The sequence below is a fragment of the Equus quagga genome, chromosome 19 (assembly GCF_021613505.1).
Source record: "Equus quagga isolate Etosha38 chromosome 19, UCLA_HA_Equagga_1.0, whole genome shotgun sequence".
Taxonomy (NCBI): Eukaryota; Metazoa; Chordata; class Mammalia; order Perissodactyla; family Equidae; genus Equus; species Equus quagga.
Window position 1 is genome coordinate 10532561 of NC_060285.1, and position 21007 is coordinate 10553567.

The following is a 21007-nucleotide window of genomic DNA, read 5'->3' on the forward strand; positions in this document are numbered from 1 at the left end:
AAACTGTACTTCGAATTTCAAGTTTGTATCTTTTCCCAGGCTAGCGATATGCAGTACAATCCTCTCTCTTGATGCTAGGCAGCCCCTGTCAGCCACACAATCACAAGGGCAAACAACCAGTATGCTTACAACCATTCTGTCATTCACTTTCAGTACAGTAGTCAATAAATTACATGAGACAGTCAACACTTTGCTGTAGAATAGGCTTTGTGTTAGATGATGTTGCCCGACTGTAGGCTCGTGTAAGTGTCCTAGCATGTTGCAGGTAGGCTAGGCTAAGCTGTGATGTTCAGTAAGTTAGGTGTATTAAATGCATTTTCAACTTAGGATATTTCCAACTTACGATGGGTTTATCAGCACGTAGCCCCATCGTAAGTCAAGACAGATTTGTATTCTGAGACCCAGGAGAACGTATGTGCATATGTGAGACAGTGCTGGCCCATCAGGAGGTGGGGGATCATTGTAAGGAGGTATGAAGGGGAGGAAGCCCAGGAAATGGTCTAGGCAGCCCTGCAGCTGTGCCTCATCACCCTTCATGATGCTACGCTACCTCCCGTGTCCCCAAAGCATCTCTGGTCATTGTCCTCTCGGCTGCTGACTAGTCATGCCACCATTCCTGGGGTCCAGCTTCTTCTTCTCTCCTGCCTGTACTTCTCACTGCTGCTTCAAACCACACCCCCCATCTCTATTTCTCTCTCTCCCTCTCCACCCCACCTCTCCCTCTGCCCCTCCCCTTCCTTCCTTCTTCCCTTCCCCTTCCTTCCTTCCTTCTCCCCCTCTTCTCTTCTTCATGATTTCTCCCTGCTGCCTTCTCTCCAGCTGTGTCTCTACATCAGTTCCATCTGTCTCATTCCTCTGTGTCTTCAGACTTCCTAAGAGTGATGATCTGTTTGGGCCAGTCCCTGCCCAGTATGACAGTGGTGTTCGCTGGAGTCCCAGTGCCAGGCTCCAGCATGGACTGTGGTCAGCGAGTGGACAGCTGCCTTTCACTAGGTCTCTGGGCCAAGCAGGGGGCAGCCTGGGGCTGGGTACCTGATCCTCTGCTTTTCCCCAGTGCAGAGGCGGAGGAGCAGCAGACACCCAAAGCATCACATTCTCTCCAGGACGATGTAGAAAGATGTTCACCACGTTGTTATTTATGATACCAAGGAACTGAAGGCAGTATGTGGTGGTGGTGAAGTGGCTCTCTGGGCTCCAGTTTCCTCTCCTGTAATATAGGGATAATAACAGTTTCTACCTTAATTGTTATTGTGAAATAAATAAGACAATATATATAAAAACACTTGGCACAGTGCTTAGTAAGTCATAAGCTCTCAAAAAATGGTAGTTTTATTATCAATGTTATTAGAAACTGTTTAATGATCAATAATAGAAGAATAGGACAGTTATTTGGGTATATATATATCATGGACTGCTTAGCCATTAAAATGAATGTTTATAAGGAGTGTATTTTAACAGGCTGTGCTATGATGTTAAATGAAAAATATCAGCATATAAAACTCTCTGCAATAAATGTTATATAAGTACATACATAGGAAAATCCGGGGATGAAGCCATATGTAGATATTACCAGTGTTCTCTGACTGATAGGATTATGGTTTTTTTCTTCTTCTTTTTTCTATAATTTAAAAAGGAAGAAAGACTTGAGAACGAATGGATTGGGTATTTCATGGATCCACGGTTGCCGCATGACCTTCCAGCCCACGTTCTTGCTTGCCCTTGACAGGCCCGCTGGCCCAGCCCCACATGCTCATGTTCCGTTTGTTGTGTGGGTAGCCCTGAGGACAGTGACTACTATATTCCTTAATGTCCCATTTTTGAGGCGCTGTGGGGAATGGCCTTAATCCCAAGAAAAACTGTGCAACTCCTGGAATGCTTTCAGTCTTAAACTGATGCTGTTTCCTGCTTTTCTTTGGCTCCTGGAAACTCAAGGCAAATTTGTGCCTCACCTTTAGAAGGATCCTCTTCCATCTTGCTCAGGGGCCATCCCAAACTTCTACTTGGCACCTCAAATCCTCTCCTCCATCCCTCCCCCTCCCTCTCGGCAGCCACCTTCGCCTCTGCTTCAGAGGATCTGGAGGCCGTTGCTAGACCACGAGCTCCATGAGGACAAAAGCTGTCTGCCTTGCTCGTAGTGCGGCCCCTGCTCAGCTCTGGGCCTCGCCTGGGATTTCTCAGAAGAGCCGCCACACTTGCTGGCTTCACATTGTCACCTCCATTCTCTTTTCATCCTGCTGCAATCTGGTTTCCCACCTTCATTCCATCACTGAAAGTGGCCGAAGTCAGTCCACCGTTAGCTCTCATATTGCCAAATCCAAAGCATGTGTTTCTGTTATTATCTGGATGACCTCTGTAGAATTGACCCAGAGGATGACTCCCTGCACTTGACGTCCTTTCCTTCCGTGGTTTCTCTGGGAGCATCCTGCCTCTACTCAGGCAGCACCATCCTGGTATTCCAAGCCCCTTCACTGTCCACGGTCATGGAGAACGTGTTCATGGACATTGGTAATCTCCTCCCCCCATGAGGCTAATCACCACTTATGAACTGTGGCTCTACCTCCAAACCCATTGCTGTGCTCCTGATTCCCATATTCCTCCGCCTCCTGCCCCCACTGTCCCTCAGACACACCAGACCTGCTTCTCCTCCCGGCTTCCCTATCTTGTTGAAAACCACAGCCTTCCACCTGGGCACTGACCAATCCCCTCCCTTATCCTCACCCCCACATCCAAGAGGTCACTAAGATTCAACTACCATCTTTGCTGCGCCGCCTCCTCCTTCCTACTGCCACTGTCAAGTTCAGGCCCCACAACTTCCTGTCTGGATCACTTCACCTGCTGCCTGGTGTGTCGTCTGCCTTGCCATCTCAGTCCCCTCAAAGGGGACTTTTTTATACTGCCTCCAGGGATATTTCTAGAAGACCAATTTCATGGTGTGCCTGCCCTGTTGAAAACTCATGCCCCCTTCCCCTGTCCAGCTTCAGAACAACTTTCAGTCCCAGCACCCAGGTACCTCATGGTCTGGCTCCTGCCTGGCCTCTCGCCACCCACACCCAGTGCTTCCACTGCACAGAAAACCCTTGAAGGTCCCCAAATGTGTCATATAGTTTCACACCCTGGGTGCATGCCTTCTTCCCTTTCTGCAGAGCTCTCAGCTCTCCCTTCTCCATCCAGTTGGTTTACAGGTTAGCTGCCCCTCTGGGATGTCCCCCTGGGATTCCTTCTCTCAGGGCGCCTAGCACACTGCATTGTAAATGTCTGTTTACCTGTGAATACCTGAAGGGCAGGACTCTCCATCACCATCCCAGTATCTGTTGAAGGGCTGAAATGAAATCCTTTTTGAAAGGAAGCAGGAGGGTGAATAAATAAATAAAGAACTGCACACTCCTAGTGCTTTTAGGTGCCAGGCACTGTTCTGAGTGCTTCGAATATATCACTTGCTCATTTAATCCTCACAGAGGTCCTCGAGGTAGGGACTATTGTATAATCATCATCATCTCCATTTTCCAATGAGGTGAACCACACAGGTTCAATAACGTTGCTCAAGGTAACATGCCTAATAAGTGTAAGAGCAGGATTTGAGTCCAGACAATCTTGCACCAAAGTCTATGCTCTTGACTGCTCCATTGTACTGCCTCACTCGACGTGTGAGCAGTGGTGAAAAAGAGCCAAGAGCAGGGCTGGAGAGCTCCTTGCTCATGAGGGAGTTTTGCTTATCCAAGCACAGGAGACTTGCTTGTCAGTGCATGATGCCCTCAGCTTCTGCAGGCTTGAAGGGAGAGCCAAGGAGTCTTTCCCTGTGTGTCCAGGAGGGTGGCAAGAGCAAGATCTCTTTGCTCCTCCTAATGGTAAGAGGAGAGGCAGCCTGTGTGGTGTCTCTGGGGTCAGGCTGCCTGCTTTCAAACCTCCTGATCTGTGTGAGCTTAGGCAAGAATCCTAATCTTTCAATCTTCACTTTCCTCTTCTGTAAACTGGGGATAACTATAGTACCTACCACGTAGATAGCTTGTGAAAAATAAAGTGAGATAAGCTGCGTAGCCAAACACAGTAAGGATTCAACAAATGTTGTGTGTTATTAAGATAGTAGCTTTGGAGTCAGGGCGAGTTTCAAGACCCAGTTGTGTGACAGTGAAGCCTGAATTTTCTGCCCCTCTGAGTTCACTTATAATTCTATTCTAATTTTAGAATTCTATATGCTTCCTACTAACTCAGCAGAATCTTAAGGTTCACTGATTTGCATTTGTGTAATATCTGTGTGTGTTGATGTTGATTACTGTTGATTGAATGTAGGTGAGAGCATGGAGCAGCTGTCTAGAATTATGGGTTCTGATCTTGGCTCTTCTATTTGGTGGTTGTATTACTTTGGGCAAGGGACTTCAGCTCTCTGGTCCTCGGTTTCCTTATCTGTGAAATGGAGACAATAATGCATGCCTTGTGTGATTACAATAATAATTACATGAGAACATGTACAAACACCTGGCCAGGCAAACAGCTGGCACTCACTGAAAGGTTAGGTGTTTTTTTTTTTTAAGTTGACTCCAAAGTATGTTGATTCCCAAGATGATGGTGGAAAGATGGTGCAATTAATAACAATAACAAGCCATGGGACAGGAGGAAGGGCAGGTTTTGAGTGGAGATGATTAGGAATCTGGCTGTGGCTCCAGGTGAATTTAAAAAACAAGAACAATAACAACAACTATAATAATGTGAATTTTATTTCTTTTCAAGTCTTTCTGTTCAGATAGAGAATTAGAGAACTTTTTCTCTTCTCCTTCTCCAAGAGCCATATGGCTGGACAGCTTCTGGTGGCTCTTTCATGAAAGGTACCAGGTAAATGCAAATCCGGTTGATTCTCTCCTTTGTTTAAGTTGTTTTTCTATGGAACAAATCCCAGCCTCTTTAACATGAGCTATAAGCTTCTCTGATTCCATGGGCCGCCCCTGCAACTTCATCTGTCACCCCTTCGCTTCCCCACCCACACCTCGCCCTGCGCCCTGTGCGTTAGCCATGACTCAGTGTCTTGCAGCTCCCCTGAGCCTTAGGAGCTGGTCCATGTCACGTGGCTGGTCAAGGGCAGGGCCAAGAGTAAAGTCAGGACCTCCTGGCCTAGGGTTAAGGTGCTTTCTTCAACACTTTGCCTGTATGTACATGTTTTATAAATCCTATAAAATAAATTAGTATATTATTTCATAAATAATATGAAGTTAAATACCTTGAGAATAAGATTCCTAAAAATGAGAGAAATACTTATTAAGAATCTCAGCCCTTGGCTGTTTCAACAAGGAACTCTAGCAATTTCTTCTCCATTTTTATTTCTGGTAGCCAAACAAGGAGGTCCAGAACAAGCTGTTTGACCGGATATCCCAACACTATGCCGCTCTTTTGTTTCATGAACCCAAGTCCCACTATGAAGAGGCAATCTTAAAAGTGAGCATCAACCACTGGTTAGGAAAAACTCGCATTCAATATCTATTCACTTCTGAGGTCAATAGAATGCCCTTAGCACTCCTTCCATAGGGAGCAGTAGGTCACTTGCGACCTATCCATGCACTGACTCGTAATGCAGCAGTTACGAAAAATAAGGTAGATCTCTCTCTATGTGTATATACTGATCGGGAAAGATGTAGTGATATATTTTAAGCGAAAAACAAGGCAATTTATACAACTCTATGCTAAATATGTGTGTGTGTGTGTGTGTGTACCTATGAATAAAAAAATCTGGAGAAATATTTACCAAACTCTTAGCAATGGTTATCTCTGGGGAATGAGGTTATAAGAGACTTCCTTCTCTATTTTATACATTTCCGTAGTATTTAAATAAGCATGTAATGTTAAAATTAAAATATAAGTATACTTTTTATATATTTTATATATTTAAATAAGCAAGTAATTTTAAAATTAAAATTAAAATATGTTTTATATATAAGTATAAAATTTATATATATATTTTATGTATTTTTATGTTTTATATATAAATATAAAAAATATATATAATATAAAATATAAATTTTTTAAAATTTGAAATTAAAATACAAGTATACTTTTTACATGTGTGTGTATATATAAGTACTGAAAGGATTGCTAGAAGAAAATATAAGTGAATATTTATGTGATTTGGGGGTAGGGAAGGACTTTCTAAATATGATCCCAAGGAAACAACCATAAAGGAAAAGACTGATCGATTTAACTATGTAAATTATTTAAATTACTACAGTCAGAGTGAAAACGGCAAATGCAAAATGTATAATCAAATGTAAATGTATCTGGTTGCATATATGTCACACAACATAAAAAACTCTTACAAATCAGTAAGAAAAAATGGAACACCTCACAGACCAGTGGACAAAGTGTATAAACCTCAGAAATTCACCAGGAAAGAAATACAAATGGGAAAAAAGTTCACCCTTAATAATCAGAAATGCAAATTAAAACAATAATCATTCGACACTCCTTTTTATCTGCCAGACTGCATAGATTAAAAAATATAATTCCCGGGGCTGTAGAGGGTATAGGGAAATGGCACTCTGACGGTCTGAACTGATACAATTACGCTGAAAGGCACCTTTACTAATTGTCTGCCTAATAAGTCACTTAGGCTTTCTGTGTCTCGTTTTCATTGTCCATAAAATGGGGCTAATCATGCCTCTCTCACTGAGTTGTCCTAAGGGTTAAATGAGATGATGTTTGTAAGGCATCTGACCTATCACCCAGCACACCATAAGCGCCCAATATATCGTAGGTGTTATAATTGCCATTACTACACCCTCTTCTAGAGGGCATAATCTAATATACGGGAAAAGCTGCTTTCATTCATGCATCCAGCAAATCTGGCCTGCTCTATGCCAGACACTGAGACAGCTTAATAAATAAAAATAATTATTCCACATAATTTGTAATGCAAAGTCTTGGAAACAAGACAATATACACCAGTGGGGGATGTTGAAGTAAATTTTGATATGTCCACTCAGCACAATATTATGAAGGTCACTATAGGAAAAAAGAAATCCCAAAGAGTTTGTAATAACCTGGGGAAGTGCTTATGTTATAATATTAAATGAATGAAGCCAGATATGAATATATAATTTGAGCTCAACCATAGTTAAGAAGCAGCAACAGTACCACCTGTGCATAGGGAAAAAAACCCAGTAAGTAATACGAGCTGTTCTTTCTGGGAGACAGCAAGGTGGGTGGTCAGACGTATCTTGTCATCTTCTGGGTTACTCTTTGGCCAGGTTGTAGAAGGGACTGAGCCACGGAGCACATTCAGGGGAGCTGGGGGAGGGGGAGGCTGCTAGCCAAGCAGGGCATGATTGAGGAGTGGTCGCCAGGTGAGGTAAGGAGTCCGCCGAGACGTGGGGCAGCTGCAGGCAGAAAGCGCTCCCTCATGACAACGAAGGCACATGGTGTCGGGTAGATAGTTTTATCACAGATCCTCTCTGAAGCCAGGGACTCTCTTGTGGGTGTGGAAATGTCCAGAACGTGGCCTGAGCTCCACTTGCCCCCCAGAGGCTGCCATCACTTCTGAGTAAAGCCCTGTACACCAGCTTCTGCTGCTGCTTCCCGCAGTCCTGGTTCAACACGCACGAGTTCAAGTCTGCCGTCTGTAACACGATGAGCCTGTGGATCTCAGGTAAGAGGTGGCTGCTTTCTCCTGAGGAAAGCAACTCCAGAAACATCTTTTGCCACCAGAGCCTAGGTATGTTATTGTTTGCCATCACACCTTCACTGAGACAGTTGTCCTTTTCTCTCCTAGAGATTAAAGAAAGTAAAGTGTGCGCTTAGAGCCCCAAAGAATACCAATTTTCCTGCTTCCTCCAAACAGTTCTGAGACATTCTGAGTCCTCCTTTTGTGCCCAGCTGCATCCGCAGGGAGCAAGCTTCAGCACGGCCCCGTTAGTTAACCTTGTGCTGTGGGCTAATGCCCAGAACTCAGGAACCCAAAAGGAGTATGCCGGTTAGGTAATCGCACCCTCCCACCCCTCTGTGACCCCAAGTGGCCCAACCGTAGTCCCTTCTCCCTGCAGTACACACAGTGCCCGTTTATTTTTCAATGACTTTTCAGGCTCCTTCTCCACTTCCCCGATCTCAATGAAGACGTTTTTTAAGGTCATTAAAAGCTACTGTTTATTGAGAGTAAGCACTTTTTACATTTCCCACTGTGTTGGGGGTCTTCAAGATCACTCCCGCGTTGGGAGGTTTGCTAGGAGAACTCACAGGTCTCAGCATATAGGTGTATTCATAGCTAAGACTTATAGCGACGGAGTAAGGATACACAGCCAGATCTTAAGGGGAAAGACAGGCAGAGGTGGTCATGCTAGGCTTTCTAACGCTCTCTCCCTCCCATGAGGAGTTGCACAATCCCTCTGCAGTGAAACTGTAGCAACACGTGTGATGTTTGTGCCCAGGGAAGCCCACTAGAGAAGCAGCGCCCAAGGTTTTTATTGAGGGCTAGTCACATAGACACCTCGGTCGCATACCAAAATTCCAGGAGTAGGTATTCAGCATAAGCCACGTTGTTTAGGCACAATGAGCCACTGTTATCAGTTAGGGAAAAATTTTTTTCTAGCTTTATTGAGATGTAATTGACATATAACATTGAGTAAGTTTAAGGTGTACAATGTGATGATTTGATAGATGTATATATTGCAAAATGTTTACCACGATAAGGTTAGTTAACACATCCTTCACCTCACATAGTTACCATTTTGTTGTTGTTGTTGTTGTTATAGTGAGAACACTTAAGATTTACTCCCATAGCAACTTTCATGTATACAATACAGTATTGTTAACTATGGTGACCGTGCTGAACATTAGATCCTCAGAATTTGTCCCTCCTATAACTGGAAGTTTGTACCCTTTGACCAGAGTCTCCTCATTTCCCTCACCCCCTCAGCACCTGGCAATCACTGTTCTACTCTGTGCTCCTAAGAGGTCAGCTTTTTTAGAGTCCACATATAAGTGAGATCATACAGTATTTGTCTTTCTCCGGCTTATTTCACTTAGCATAATGCCCTCAAGGTCCATCCATGCTGTTACAAATGGGAGGATTTCCTTCTTTTTTATGGCTGAATAATATTCCCTTGTGTCTATATACCACCTTGTTTTTATCCATTCATCCATTGACGGACACTTAGGCTATTTCCATGTCTTGGCTACTGTGAATAATTCTGCAGTGAACGTGGGAGAGCAGATGTCTCTTCAAGATAGTGATTTCATTTCCTTTGGGTATATATCCAGAAGTGAGATTCCTGCATCATATGGTAGTTCTATTTTTAATTTTTTGAGGAATTTCCTTACTGTTTTCCATAGTGGCTGCACCAATTTACATTCCCACCAACAGTGCCCAAGGGTTCCTTTTTTCCACATCCTTGCCAGCATTTATCATCTCTTCTCCTTTTGATGACGGCCATTCTAACAGGTGTGAGGTGATAGCTCATTGTGGTTTTGATTTATATTTCCCTGATGGTTAGTGATGATGAGCACTTTTTCAGGTACCCGTTGGCCATCTGTATGTCTTCTTTGGAAAGTGTCTTTTCAGGTCCTTTGTCCGCTCTTTAATTAGGCTATTTGTGTTTTTACTATTGAGTTGTATGAGTTCCTTATATACTTTGAATATTAACCCCTTATCAGATATAGGACTGCAAATATTTTCTCTCATTCCGTAGGCTGCCTTTTCATTTTCTTGTTTCTGTTGCTGTGCAGAAGCTTTTTAGTTGGATGTAGTCCCACTTGTTGACTTTTGCTTTTGTTGCTTGTGTTTTTGGTGTCATATCCAAAAAATCATTGCCAACACCCACATCAAGGAGTTTTTTCCCTTTATTTTCTTCCGGGAGTTTTATCATTTCAGATCTCACATTTACGTCCTTAATCCATTTCCAGTTAATTTTTGTGAATGGTGTAAGATAGGGGTCCAGTTTCATTCTTTTGCATGTGGCTGTCCAGTTTTCCCAACTCTATTGAAGAAACTGTCCTTTCTCTGTTGAGTATTCTTAGCTCGCTTGTCGAATATTAATTGACTGGATTTGCGTGGATTTATTTCTGGGCTCTTAGTTCTGTTTTATTGATCTGTGTGTCTGTTTTTATGCCAGTACCATACAGTTTTCATTCCCCTGGCTTTGTAATATAGTCTAAAGCCAGGGTGTGTGATGCCTCTAGCTTCATTCTTTTTTAAGATTGCTTTTGTTGTCTGGGGTCTTTTGTGGATCCATACAAATTTTAGGATTTCTTTTTCTATTTCTGTGAAAAATGCCATTGGAATTCTGAGAGAGATTGCATGGAATCTATTAATGGCTTTAGAGAGCATAAACATTTTAACAATATTAATTCTTCCAGTCCACGAACATGGGGTATCTTTCCACTTCTTTGTGTCTTCTTCTATTTCTTTCATCAATGTCTTATAGTTTTCAATGTATAGACCTTTCACTGGGTTAAATTTCTTAGTTAGTATTTTATTGTTTCTCATGTTATTGTAAATGGGGTTGTTTTCTGCATTTCTTTTTCAGATAGTTTATTGTTAGTGTATAGAAACAGCTGATTTTTGTATGTTGATTTTATATCCTGAAACTTTACTGCATTCTTTTATGAGTCTATCAGTTTTTTAGTGGAGTCTTTAGGCTTTTCTGTATACAAGATCATGTCATGAGCAAACACAGTTTTACTTCTCCCTTTCTGATTTGGGTGCCTTTTTTTTTTTTTTCTTTTTCTTGCCTAATTGCTCTGACTTCCAGTACTATGTTGAGTGGGAGTGGCGAGAGTGGGCCCCCTTGTCTTCTTCCTGATCTTAGAGGAAAATCTTTCAACCTTCCACTGTTGAGAATGATATTAGCACTGGGCATGTCACGTATGGCCTTTGTTATGTTGAAGTATGTTCCATCTATATGCACTTTGTTAAGAGTTTTTATCTTGAAAGGATGTCGAATTTTGTCAGATGCTTTTTCTGCATCTATTGAGATGATCATATGATTTTTGTCTTTCATTCTGTTAATGTGCTGCATCACATTTATTGATTTGTGTATGTTAAACCAGCCTTGCATCCCAGGGATAAGTCCCGTTTGATCATGATATATGATCCCTTTAACGTGCTGTTGAATTTGGTTTGCTAGTATTTTGTTGAGAATTTTTTCGTCTATGTTCGTCAGTGGGATTGGCCTGTAGTATGCTTTTCTGGTAGTGTCTTCGTCTGGCTTTGGGGTCAGGGTAACGCTGACTTCCTAAAATGAGTTTGGGAGTGTTCCCTCCTCTTCAGTGTTTTGGAAGAGTTTGAGAAGGATTGGAGTTAACTCTTCTTTAAATGTCTGGTAGGATTCATCTGTGAAGCCATCTGGTCCTGGGCTTTTCTTTGTTGGGAGGTTTTTGATTACTGATTCCATCTCCTTACTTGTTATTTGTATGTTCACATTTCCTTTTTCTTCATGATTCAGTCTGGGAAGGTTGTATGCCTCTAGGCATTTATCCATTTCTTCTAAGGAGTTGGGGAAAGTTGTATATCAGGGCGAGGAAATGTTTACCAGCCAAAGGCCAGCTTTGCAGGCAGGCCTTTCTAAGGATAGCAGTCTTGGCCTGCTATGTTAACTCTTTTCTGCACACCTGTTTAATCCTGTTAACATACGCGGGATCAAGGAAGTTCAACAGCAAACAAATGGGGGAGCAGGCATTCAGAGGCAGGCTGTCCCACCGCAAAGCTAGGTCTTTGACCACCCTGCCATCCTGCTTCCCATTTTCTGACTCTTCTTTCTGTTCCTCCTTCCTGTTTCCCTTTTTGTCCAAGGATATGCCTCCTTCCCCTAATCCATCCCCAGTAATAAATCTTCTGTCCTCTTACTTTGTGCAATGGAGACAGCAGTTTTGCATAGGGGCTCAGATTTCTCAAGAAATCCTTGGTCTTTTCCTTCTTAAACCAAAGAACTAAAGGAGACAGAGGAGTCCCTCCAATGTCTGAGGGTTCAGGTTCCAAGAAGCCCAGACTTGGAAACACGTGATTTCCTTAAAAGAAAAGCATTAGTCCTGTAAGCATGACCATCAAGTATTTAGGGCGAACCTATTTCTGGCACTTATCTAAATGTGATATGATAATATGTTGAACAGACATTTACTAATCACCTCTTTATTATGTGCCAAGTCCAATACTAAGCTTTGGAGGTGCAAAGATGAATAAGACCCAGACCCTGCCCTCAGGGAGCTGAGTCCAGTGAGAGCAAAGGAGATGGACAGGAAAACAAATAACTGTAATGCCTTCACATCTGTATAGCACGTCATAGACTCACGTGTCGTGGTGATCTGACCCTCACACCCCACTGTCCATTGTCAGGGAGGCCAGGTGGGTATCTCCATCTCCACTTCCCTGATGGAGAAACCAAAGCTTCCTAGAGAGGAAATGACTGTCCAAGGCTATAGGGCCAGTGTTGGGTGGGGCTGATGCTGGAAGCACAGCCTCCCCAGAACCAGCAGGGGGCGCCTCCGAGGCCTCTCTCTTCTGTTTTCTGCCTCCTGTTCTCTTCTGTGAAAGTTTTCATTCTCACTCTTGACTCCCTCTTAGGTATATATCCTTGCCCACAGAGCTATAACAGCTGGGACTACTCAGAACTGGATCCAGAGAGATTCCGGAGAGAAGAGTTAATGTTGCATAGAAGAACGCTGATAAAGGGTAAGGTGCCACTGAGGGACGTCCACCCCTTTGCCCTGCCACACCAGCCACCATCCAGCTGGGGCAGGGAAGCACCTTCGTACTGACATCCTGAGGCCAGGTTCTCTCTCACGTGCCCCCAGGCCGGGCACCAAAGTGACTGGAATGCGAGTGCTTCAGGTCTGTAGTTAGAGTCAGCACAGCGTGGTCACTGGGATGTGGAGGTGGACTTTTGTCTTAAAGTATGAGATGCCAGTTCTGGGGTGTCTGCTAGGTGCCAGGCCCCGTGCTGGGCTCTTTATCGTTTTTATTCATGCTCAGAACAACTGGCTGAAGTACACACAAATCTGCTTCGCAGGTGAGGAAACTAGAGTTCAGAGAAGCCACTTGCCCGAGGCCAGCTTTATTTCGCTCAACAGACACGGAAAGAGCACTCTGTCCCTAGCACTGTGCTGAACCAATACTAGGAACACGGCACGGAGCCAAGTGCAGCCCCGCTGTGCAGTCTCCTGGGAAATGCAGGCAACGCAGTCACGCAGTGCATTGGGTGCTGTGGTGGGGAATACGGAGTGCTGAGGCAGCACAGGGACGGGACCCCAGTCCAGCCCTGAGAGGGTCAGTAGGTGGCATTTAAGCTGAGGTTGGAAGGATGTGTGTTTTAGACAGGTGAGGGGAGGTCTGCTCTTCCAGGCAGAGGGAACAGCATGTGAGAAGACTCAGAGGCACAGAGAGGAACAGAGAGGCATTCCTCATGGCAGCAGTGGGAGGACTGATGGGGAACCCACCTGGGGGTGGCTGAGCTAGGATTCAAACTCAGGACTACAAAATCAGAGAGACACACTCCTGGGTCATTCAGGTATTTTCTCCAGCTGGAGGATGTCTGCCCCTTTTATGGGTACCCCAGGGATGCAGCAAAACCTTGTCTCTAGTGACCAGTAGGATCCCGGGGCAGAAAACACCCAGCTAATCAAACCCCTTAACAACATCCAGGACCCTTTGGAGGTGGGGGGTAGGAGTGAGGAGATTATTTTTTTCTTAAATACGGAGAAAATAGTTCATATTGTCAAAGAATATGAGTCTGGCACATAGCTGTGACCTGATTAATAATAAAAATAATGCCAGTGCATGCTGACTTGTTCTCTGCACCAGCTGCTGTTTGTGTTTTGTTTCATCCCCCGCCGCGACTTTATGAGGGATCCTGTTATCCCCGTCACCCAGCAGGAGCTGAGGTGCAGAGAGGTTCATGTGCCCAAGGTCCCCCCGAGCTGGGGAGCTGGGCTTTTGCCCAGACAGGCTACTCAACTGCATGCTTTTGTCAGTCTCTGCCTCTCTGGCCAGTTAGTCCATGCTCCTCCCTCAGTCTGATGCCCTTAGGGAAAGTCAGGGCACTGCACGAAGGAGGGACCCGTAAGAGGCAGTGCTGTCTCACGAGGTGAGCTTCCTGTGCCTGGAGGGGCCCTGGCCAAGCTGCTCGCACACTGCCTGAAAGCTTCAGTGTTGAGTGAAGAGCCCCCTAAAGACCCTCTCTCTGAAGGGTGGGAACCTGTGTAAACAAGGGCGGGGGAATTGTCCCCAAAACCACGCTCAGGTCCCGTAGTTGCCTAGCTGCGCTCACAGGACTCAGGCTGTGATTTACTACAGAGAAAGCACACGAAGCACAGTCCGTCGAGGGAACAAGGTGCGCGGGGCAAAGTCCAGACCAACCAGCCGCAGGCTCCCAAGAGCCTCTCCCGGTGGAGTCACTCAGAGCCCGCTCAGTCCTCCCGCAAGGTGTTGCCAACACTTGTGAGCTGTTGCCACCCGGGAAGCTCGTTAGAGACTCAGTGCCCGGGGTTCTCACTGGGACTCCGCACAGGCGCTCCCTGCCTGGCACATGCCCAGACTCCAGGCTCCCAGAAGGAAGTCAGGTATTCAGCATAAACCATGTTGTTTGTACAGATGGTTCAGACACGGTGAGCCAGTCTTACCAGTGAGTAGTAGGAACCTTCTCGAAAACCAAGTTCCCAGAGGCAGCCAAGGACCCACCTTGCAAGAGGGACTTTTCAAGGACAGCAATCAGGATTGCTGTTTTCACTTTTCTGCACAGTTGTGAAAATGGATATGAGGCCAGAAGGAAGATAGAATCTCACGGAAATCCAAGAGCCCTTCAAGCACAGTAGGTCAGGCCAGGAGGAGGCTGGAGCTGGGGAGGGTCCCAGATTCAAAGCAGCTCTAAGCATCTGGCAGCCAGCATTTGCAGATATGCCGTTTAGAAGTAGGAAGTCAAGAGGAGGATCAGGTCTGTGGAGAAAGGCCATAAGTTCAATTGTAGACGTGATGAATTTGAGGAGATGATGGAACGTCCAGGTGGAGATGTCCAAGATGACTCTGCGGATGTGGTTAGGGGAGAGGTCAGGGCTGGGGCTCTCGATTGAGAATTTGTTTAGATAGCTGTGCTCGTTCAAGTTATTTCTAGATGGGAATATCAAAGAAGGGGGAAGACAAGAGGGTTGGGGTCAGAGCCTTGGAACCCTACACGCAGGAGGCAGAAGAAAAGATTCGGAGAGGCAGGAGGAGCCCAGAGAAAACAGGGCCCCGGCAGCCAAGGTGGAGCTCCGCTGAGAGGGGTCCAGAGTGCAGCTGCTGTGCAGGAGCACAGAGCGAGGCTGAGCACGAAGCCTGGGAATCTTACAGTTAGTGATCTTTATCTATATAGCAGCTTTCTTGAGACATAATTCACATATAAAATTTACCCTTTTAAAGTGTCTAATTCAGTGGTTTTTAGTATATTCACAAAGTTGTGCAGCTGTGACCACTGTTTAATTTCAAAACATTCTTATCACCCCCCAAAGGAAACCCCCACTGGTGAACTTTGAGAGAGCTGTTTCCATGAGATTTCCGGGGAAGCGATGCAGAAGTGAAGACAGGGTGTGGCTCATTCTAAAGCCTTAGCCTGACAGAGAGAGAGGTGTGCTGGAGGAGTGAGCAGGACTGGGGCTAGCAGAGCCACCCTCATTTCATCAAACACCCTCCCCCTTAGGGACCAGTAGAAAAGAGCAGACAGAGGATGGGCAGTGGAGGAGGGCAAGGTGGTTCAGGAGCCCCCCTCCCTTGAGGCCTCCTCTCTGGTTGGTTTCATGGATGGGGAAGCAGGCTGCTGGGTCTTTACCTCTCTGCCCCACTGTGGTTCCTGTGCTGTGGCAAAGACTTGTGGCAACTCAAATTGTGGTCCAAGGACCAGCAGCATCAGCGTCTCTCTAGATCAGCTAAATCAGATCCTGCACTTTACCGAGATGCCCCAGTGATCTCTAAGCACATTCCAGTTGGAGAAGCCCTGGTCCAGGGCCCAAGGGCAGAGAATGCGGGCAGCCCTTAGAGAAGAGTGTGGCTGCAGTTATGGGCTGGAAATGGTGATAGCCACCGCTTACTCAGAGCCGGGCACTTTTATATGCCACTTTTCTAAGCATTTACAGTTACTGACCCAATTAATGGATTTGCTTTCCCAGCAGTCGTCATGGACACACAGGAATTTCAGGGTGAAAAAAAATCTCACCTGTAAATTGTCTTTAAATTTAATGAATTTCAGTGAATACTAAATTTAGCACCTTATGAGGTGGATAGGTTACTTTTTTTTTTTTTAAAGATTTTATTTTTTCCTTTTTCTCCCCAAAGCCCCCCCAGTACATAGCTGTATACTCTTCGCTGTGGGTCCCTCCAGCTGCGGCATGTGGGACGCCGCCCCAGCATGGCTTTTTTGATGAGCAGTGTCATGTCCGCGCCCAGGACCCGAACCAACGAAACACTGGGCCGCCTACAGCGGAGCGCGCGAACCCAACCACTCGGCCACGGGGCCAGCCCCCGGATAGGTTACTTTTTTAAGCGTTCAGTCCAAAATTTATTCATCTCAGTTTTGCAGGGTTCTGAATTTTTTGTTTTTCTTTTGAAGCCGATACATTTTTTTCTGTGAGTTGAGTGCTTGCCCTGTGTACTCGGCTCCACATACATCATTTCCTTTAATTGGGCATCAGTCCTGCGGGGTAGTTGGTATTCACACCCTTTAATGGGATCAGAGAGGTTACTCAGCAGGTGGAATGACAGACAAGCTCTGGTTTGCCTGAGGCCGGTCCTCCTGCGATTGCTGTTGTCTCCAGGGAGGGGGCTGTCTCAAAGCTCCCCGTCTGTAATGTCACCCCCAAGACCAGAAGGAACCAAAGAACATTTTTTTCTCTTCCCTAGAAAGGGAGCTTTCTCTCCTCGCTTCTAAGAGATGCTTCTCTCACAAGTCCGCCTGGAGCAGGAAAGCCCACTGCCCTCAGGTGAGTGGGGAGGTGCAGACCCCTACCCCTTGGAGCCCCATAGGCTTCAGTGACTTCCAGTGGGTGGCCCCACATCTCTGTCCTCCCTGCCCACCGTCTCAGGGAGGGGCCCTGTAGTGCCCCCTATCTCCACGGATGAGTGGAGCACTAAGGGGCGGCCACAGACGTCCAGTGGCTGGGAGGAGGGAGGAGAGGAACCGATCTTTAAGAGCAGGCTGCAGCGCAAGGTGCCTTTGCATCTTTTTTCCACATTGGTCCTCATCGTGAGCCTGAACCTGGCCATCCTCCTGACACCTGGCTCTGCTCTGCCTGTCCATGTTCCCTTCTGCCCACTTCCCCCCGCCACTCCTCTCCCTGCCACTCCCTATGCCCCAGTTTGAGCTCCCCGATCCCTACTGCAGTGCGCTCCTGTCTCCCTCGGGCTCTTTGAACCCCTGCCATCTTTTCAAAATGCAGATCTAATGATGTCATCTCATCACCCCCCCGCCCCGCCCTACACCCCCCCCCCCCCCAACCCCCTCTTCCCAGCCCAAATGAAAAACACCCTCCAAGCCTCGGAAGGCTTCCTCTTGCCTTGGGGTAGACTACCAGGTCCAGCCAGCCCCGTCTCCATCCTCCCGGGCTCTTGGAGCTCCTGCTGCAGGCCTTCTTTCAGTTCCTTGCAGATAGCACACTCCCTACCAATACCTGGCCTCTGTGCCTGCCCGTCCTCTCGTCCCAGGTAAACTCGCTCCACCACTGCCATCATCATTGTCAGCATCATCTCTCATTGGTAGCATGAACCCAGCCAAATGCTACCCATCAAGGCCTATTTTTTCCGGAGAGCTGGAAAAAATAATTGTCCAGACAAACTATGAATGAGGCCTTTCAATGCCTGTTTCTGTAAATAAAGCTTTACTGGCACACAGCCACGGTCACGGGTTGACTCCTGTCTTCGACCGTCTTGCAACAGCAGAGTTGAGTGGTTGTTATAGAGACTTCATGGCCTGCAAAGCTGAAAGCGTTGACTCTCTGGCTCTTTGCAGAAGTTTCCGCCCCTGGCTTGGGGGACACATACTCGTCCTTCCATCTCAGCGGAGGCCCTGGTCCTCAGGGTCGGCTCTCTTGACCCTGGTCTGGACTGGGCCCCTTGTTATACGCGCTCATATCCCTCTCCTTCGGAGCGCTTGTGTAATCATCTGGTCGTTGCTCTGACCACAGCGGTCTCCCCAGTAACCTTCGAGCCCTAGACCAGCATCCCCGTTCTAATGCCATGCTTCCTTCTTAGCAGGTAGCGTAAGGGGCTTGGTCCATTGTTAGAACAGCCCTCTCCCTTTTTTTGGTGCAGAGTTGGGGTGTCTCCGCCCTGGAGCAGTCCCCAGAGGACAGTTTGGGGTAGGTGAAGGGTGTGCTGTTCTCTTCTAAAATGGGGCAAGAGCCACTGCCAACTCCTGCCCATTCTCAGGACAGTCACTTTTAGAAAAATAGTCTGTGAGGAAATTCGAGGATCTGGAAATGGATGTTCTTAGCGCTGGCAGTCCCACATTTCCTTGGAAGGTCTTCTTGTCCCCAGGGGTTGGCAATCTATGGTTAGGAGCCTGGTCTCACGGGTTCAGATTCTAGCTGTGCAGGCTTTGGCGAGTTACTTCACTCCCGTTGGACTTGGTTTCTACAAGTGTGAAATGAGCACAGTACCAACGGAGCCTTCTGCCTGGCATCCTGAAGATCGCAGTGCACACGGCTGTGTGGCTGGGCTCCTGTCAGTCCACGGCCACATCCCCGCAGGGCCCTCCAGGGATGTCGCCTCAAGGAATTAGAAGCAGTGAACAGGAAGGCCCTCACCTTCCTGCCCTGAGACAGCCTGCCCCGGTCTGTACCCTCGCCGTCTGCTGACGCCCTGTACCTGTGCAGGAAGGGCCCTGCCCCCCACTTGTACTCTGACACTTGCCGCCTCGGCTTCCACTCCTGCACTTGGTGGCTCTCTTTCTTGTGTCATCATTTCCTCCCGCTCTGTTGGATCGCTCCCATCATTGAACAGTCCTACTCTGGTGTCCCTTGCCTTTACAGAGAAAACCTCCTTTGCCTCTGCATCCCCATTTCTGCTGATTTTCCCAGCAGAACCTCTTGAAAGACACATCTGCACCACGGCTCTTTTCCTCAGCCGCTCCCGTGGGATCCCGCCCCCAGCAAGGCTCCATAACTGCCCTTGCCGACATCACCAGGACCCTGGTCTGTGCCCTGCTTTAGTCTGTTTCATATGGTTGGCTGCTCCCACCTTCTTGAAACACTTTTTTCTCTTGGCTTCTTTACTTCCAGACTTTTCTAAGTGTCTTTCTTCCTGGCTGGCTGCTCCTTCTCCGTCTTCCTTGCTGGCTCCCTGTCCTGTCAGTCAGCTCTGTCCTGGCCCCCTTGTCCCCTCTATCTACATATTCTCCCCAGGCGGTCTCATCTGGTTTGGTGGCTTTAGATACCACCTATGTGCCAGTGACACCAGATCTCCCTCCCCACCCTGGCCTCACTCAGAACACACACTGATCTATCCAGCTGCCCTCTCAGCCTCCCCTCGACTTAGGAAGGGGTGAGGAGAGCACTGATCCCCAGCCCCTGGCGTCAGCTCTCTGTCTGGGCTCCTTTCCTTAACTCTTAGCCCCATCCTGGTCTGCACACAGCCACCAGAGTGACCTTTAACAGACAGACCCCAGGTGAGGTTGTTCCCTGCTTAGAGCCTCCAACAGCTTCTCTGGTGCACTTCGAATAAAACCCAGACTCCTTAGCCCGGCTTGAATTGCCCTGCAGAATCCAGTCTCCACCTCTCTCTCCAGCCTCCTCCCACCATGCCCCCCTCAGCACCGGACATCAGCCCGCTGGACTCCTCTTGCCTCCGGGACACTCCAGGCCTGAGCCCGTTGGGCCTTTGCACTGACTGTCCACTTTGCCTGGAACATGTTCCCCTCAGAGTTCCTGAAGGAGTGGTGGTTCCTTCTTGTCCTCCAGATTCCAGTTTCACGGTCACTGCCTTAGCGAGGCCATCCACGATGCCCCAGCTACTCTGTCACCGCATTGCCTATTTTAATTGCCTGGATCGTGCTGATCACGCTCTGCTGTTCTTCCTGTGGGATTTGTGTGTTGCATAGTGTCTGTCTCCCTTGTTAGAGTGTAAACTCCATGAGCACAGGCCTTTTTTTCTCTACCGCCGTTCTGTGTCCAGCTCCTAGAACAGACACTGAACAAATGGTCCCTGACTCCATGAATGAGGCCCTCTCTGTGAGCTCTTGGCCCTGTGCTTAGCACGTGAAGGTGCTCCCTAAACGGCGGCCCCGGAGAGCACAGACAGAACAGGCACTGCGGAGGGAGAGCTGTCACTCAGAGGCCAAAACCAAAATATTAGTCAATGTTTCTGCACTGCCTGTCACAACTGTGTAAAACAAATGCATTTTCTTTGTGCTGAAACACATAAAGTCTTCTGACAGTTATTTCAGAAAGCCAGCTAAGAGATTCAGTTTTCTGCCCCAGAAATAGAAATAATCAAAAGCTTTCCAACCTTGAAAGCAGCTGAAGTTTTACTGGGCAAGCCAGGCCGGAGGGAGGAACAGAATTCTGCGGTGGGGACAGAGCCGCTCTCTTGTTTTCAGTAGACGCACTTTCCCATCTGCTCAAGGGAACAGTTGGCCGGATTCAAAATGTGCTTTCCGATGGCAACAGTTTGTCTGAGTCCACGGCTCAGGGCCCCGAGTTGCAGTTTCTTTAAGTCTCTGACGTGTGGTCTGCCCTTCTCTTGCTGAGTGTTGGGGATTTACACAGTGGGAGTGACAAAGCATCTAACTGTATATCTGGCTTCTGCTGTGAGGCTCGGCTCTACATAAGGGCTCCCACCTGTTAGAGACTGGGTTGCGCATTCATTTAATAATTAGAGAGGATAGTTAAGGCCTTCATAAGGAGGAATCATCACCAGAGTTCTAAGCTGCAAACAATGGAATCTGCTCCGGCTACTTTAAGCAGGAAGGAATGTATTAAAGGAGGTTAGTGGTGCACAGCTCCCCAGGAAGGGCCAATGCGTTAGTTTCAGAGGCTGTGCCACCAAGAGTGATGCCCAAACCATACCACCCCTGCAAAG

General features: G+C 47.0%; 1 protein-coding gene across 2 annotated transcripts in view; it reads left to right on the top strand.

Annotated features, from left to right (window-relative positions):
• The window catches only part of FAM227A (family with sequence similarity 227 member A), a 76751-nt gene that overhangs the window by 12456 nt on the left and 43288 nt on the right, over window positions 1-21007 (top strand). For both annotated transcript variants that reach the window (XM_046646017.1, XM_046646016.1), the window contains exons 5-9: window positions 4726-4827; window positions 5320-5424; window positions 7504-7627; window positions 12533-12640; window positions 16835-16914. In XM_046646017.1, the coding sequence (XP_046501973.1) occupies window positions 4726-4827; window positions 5320-5424; window positions 7504-7627; window positions 12533-12640; window positions 16835-16914 (519 nt within the window). The remainder of the gene's footprint in view (window positions 1-4725; window positions 4828-5319; window positions 5425-7503; window positions 7628-12532; window positions 12641-16834; window positions 16915-21007) is intronic.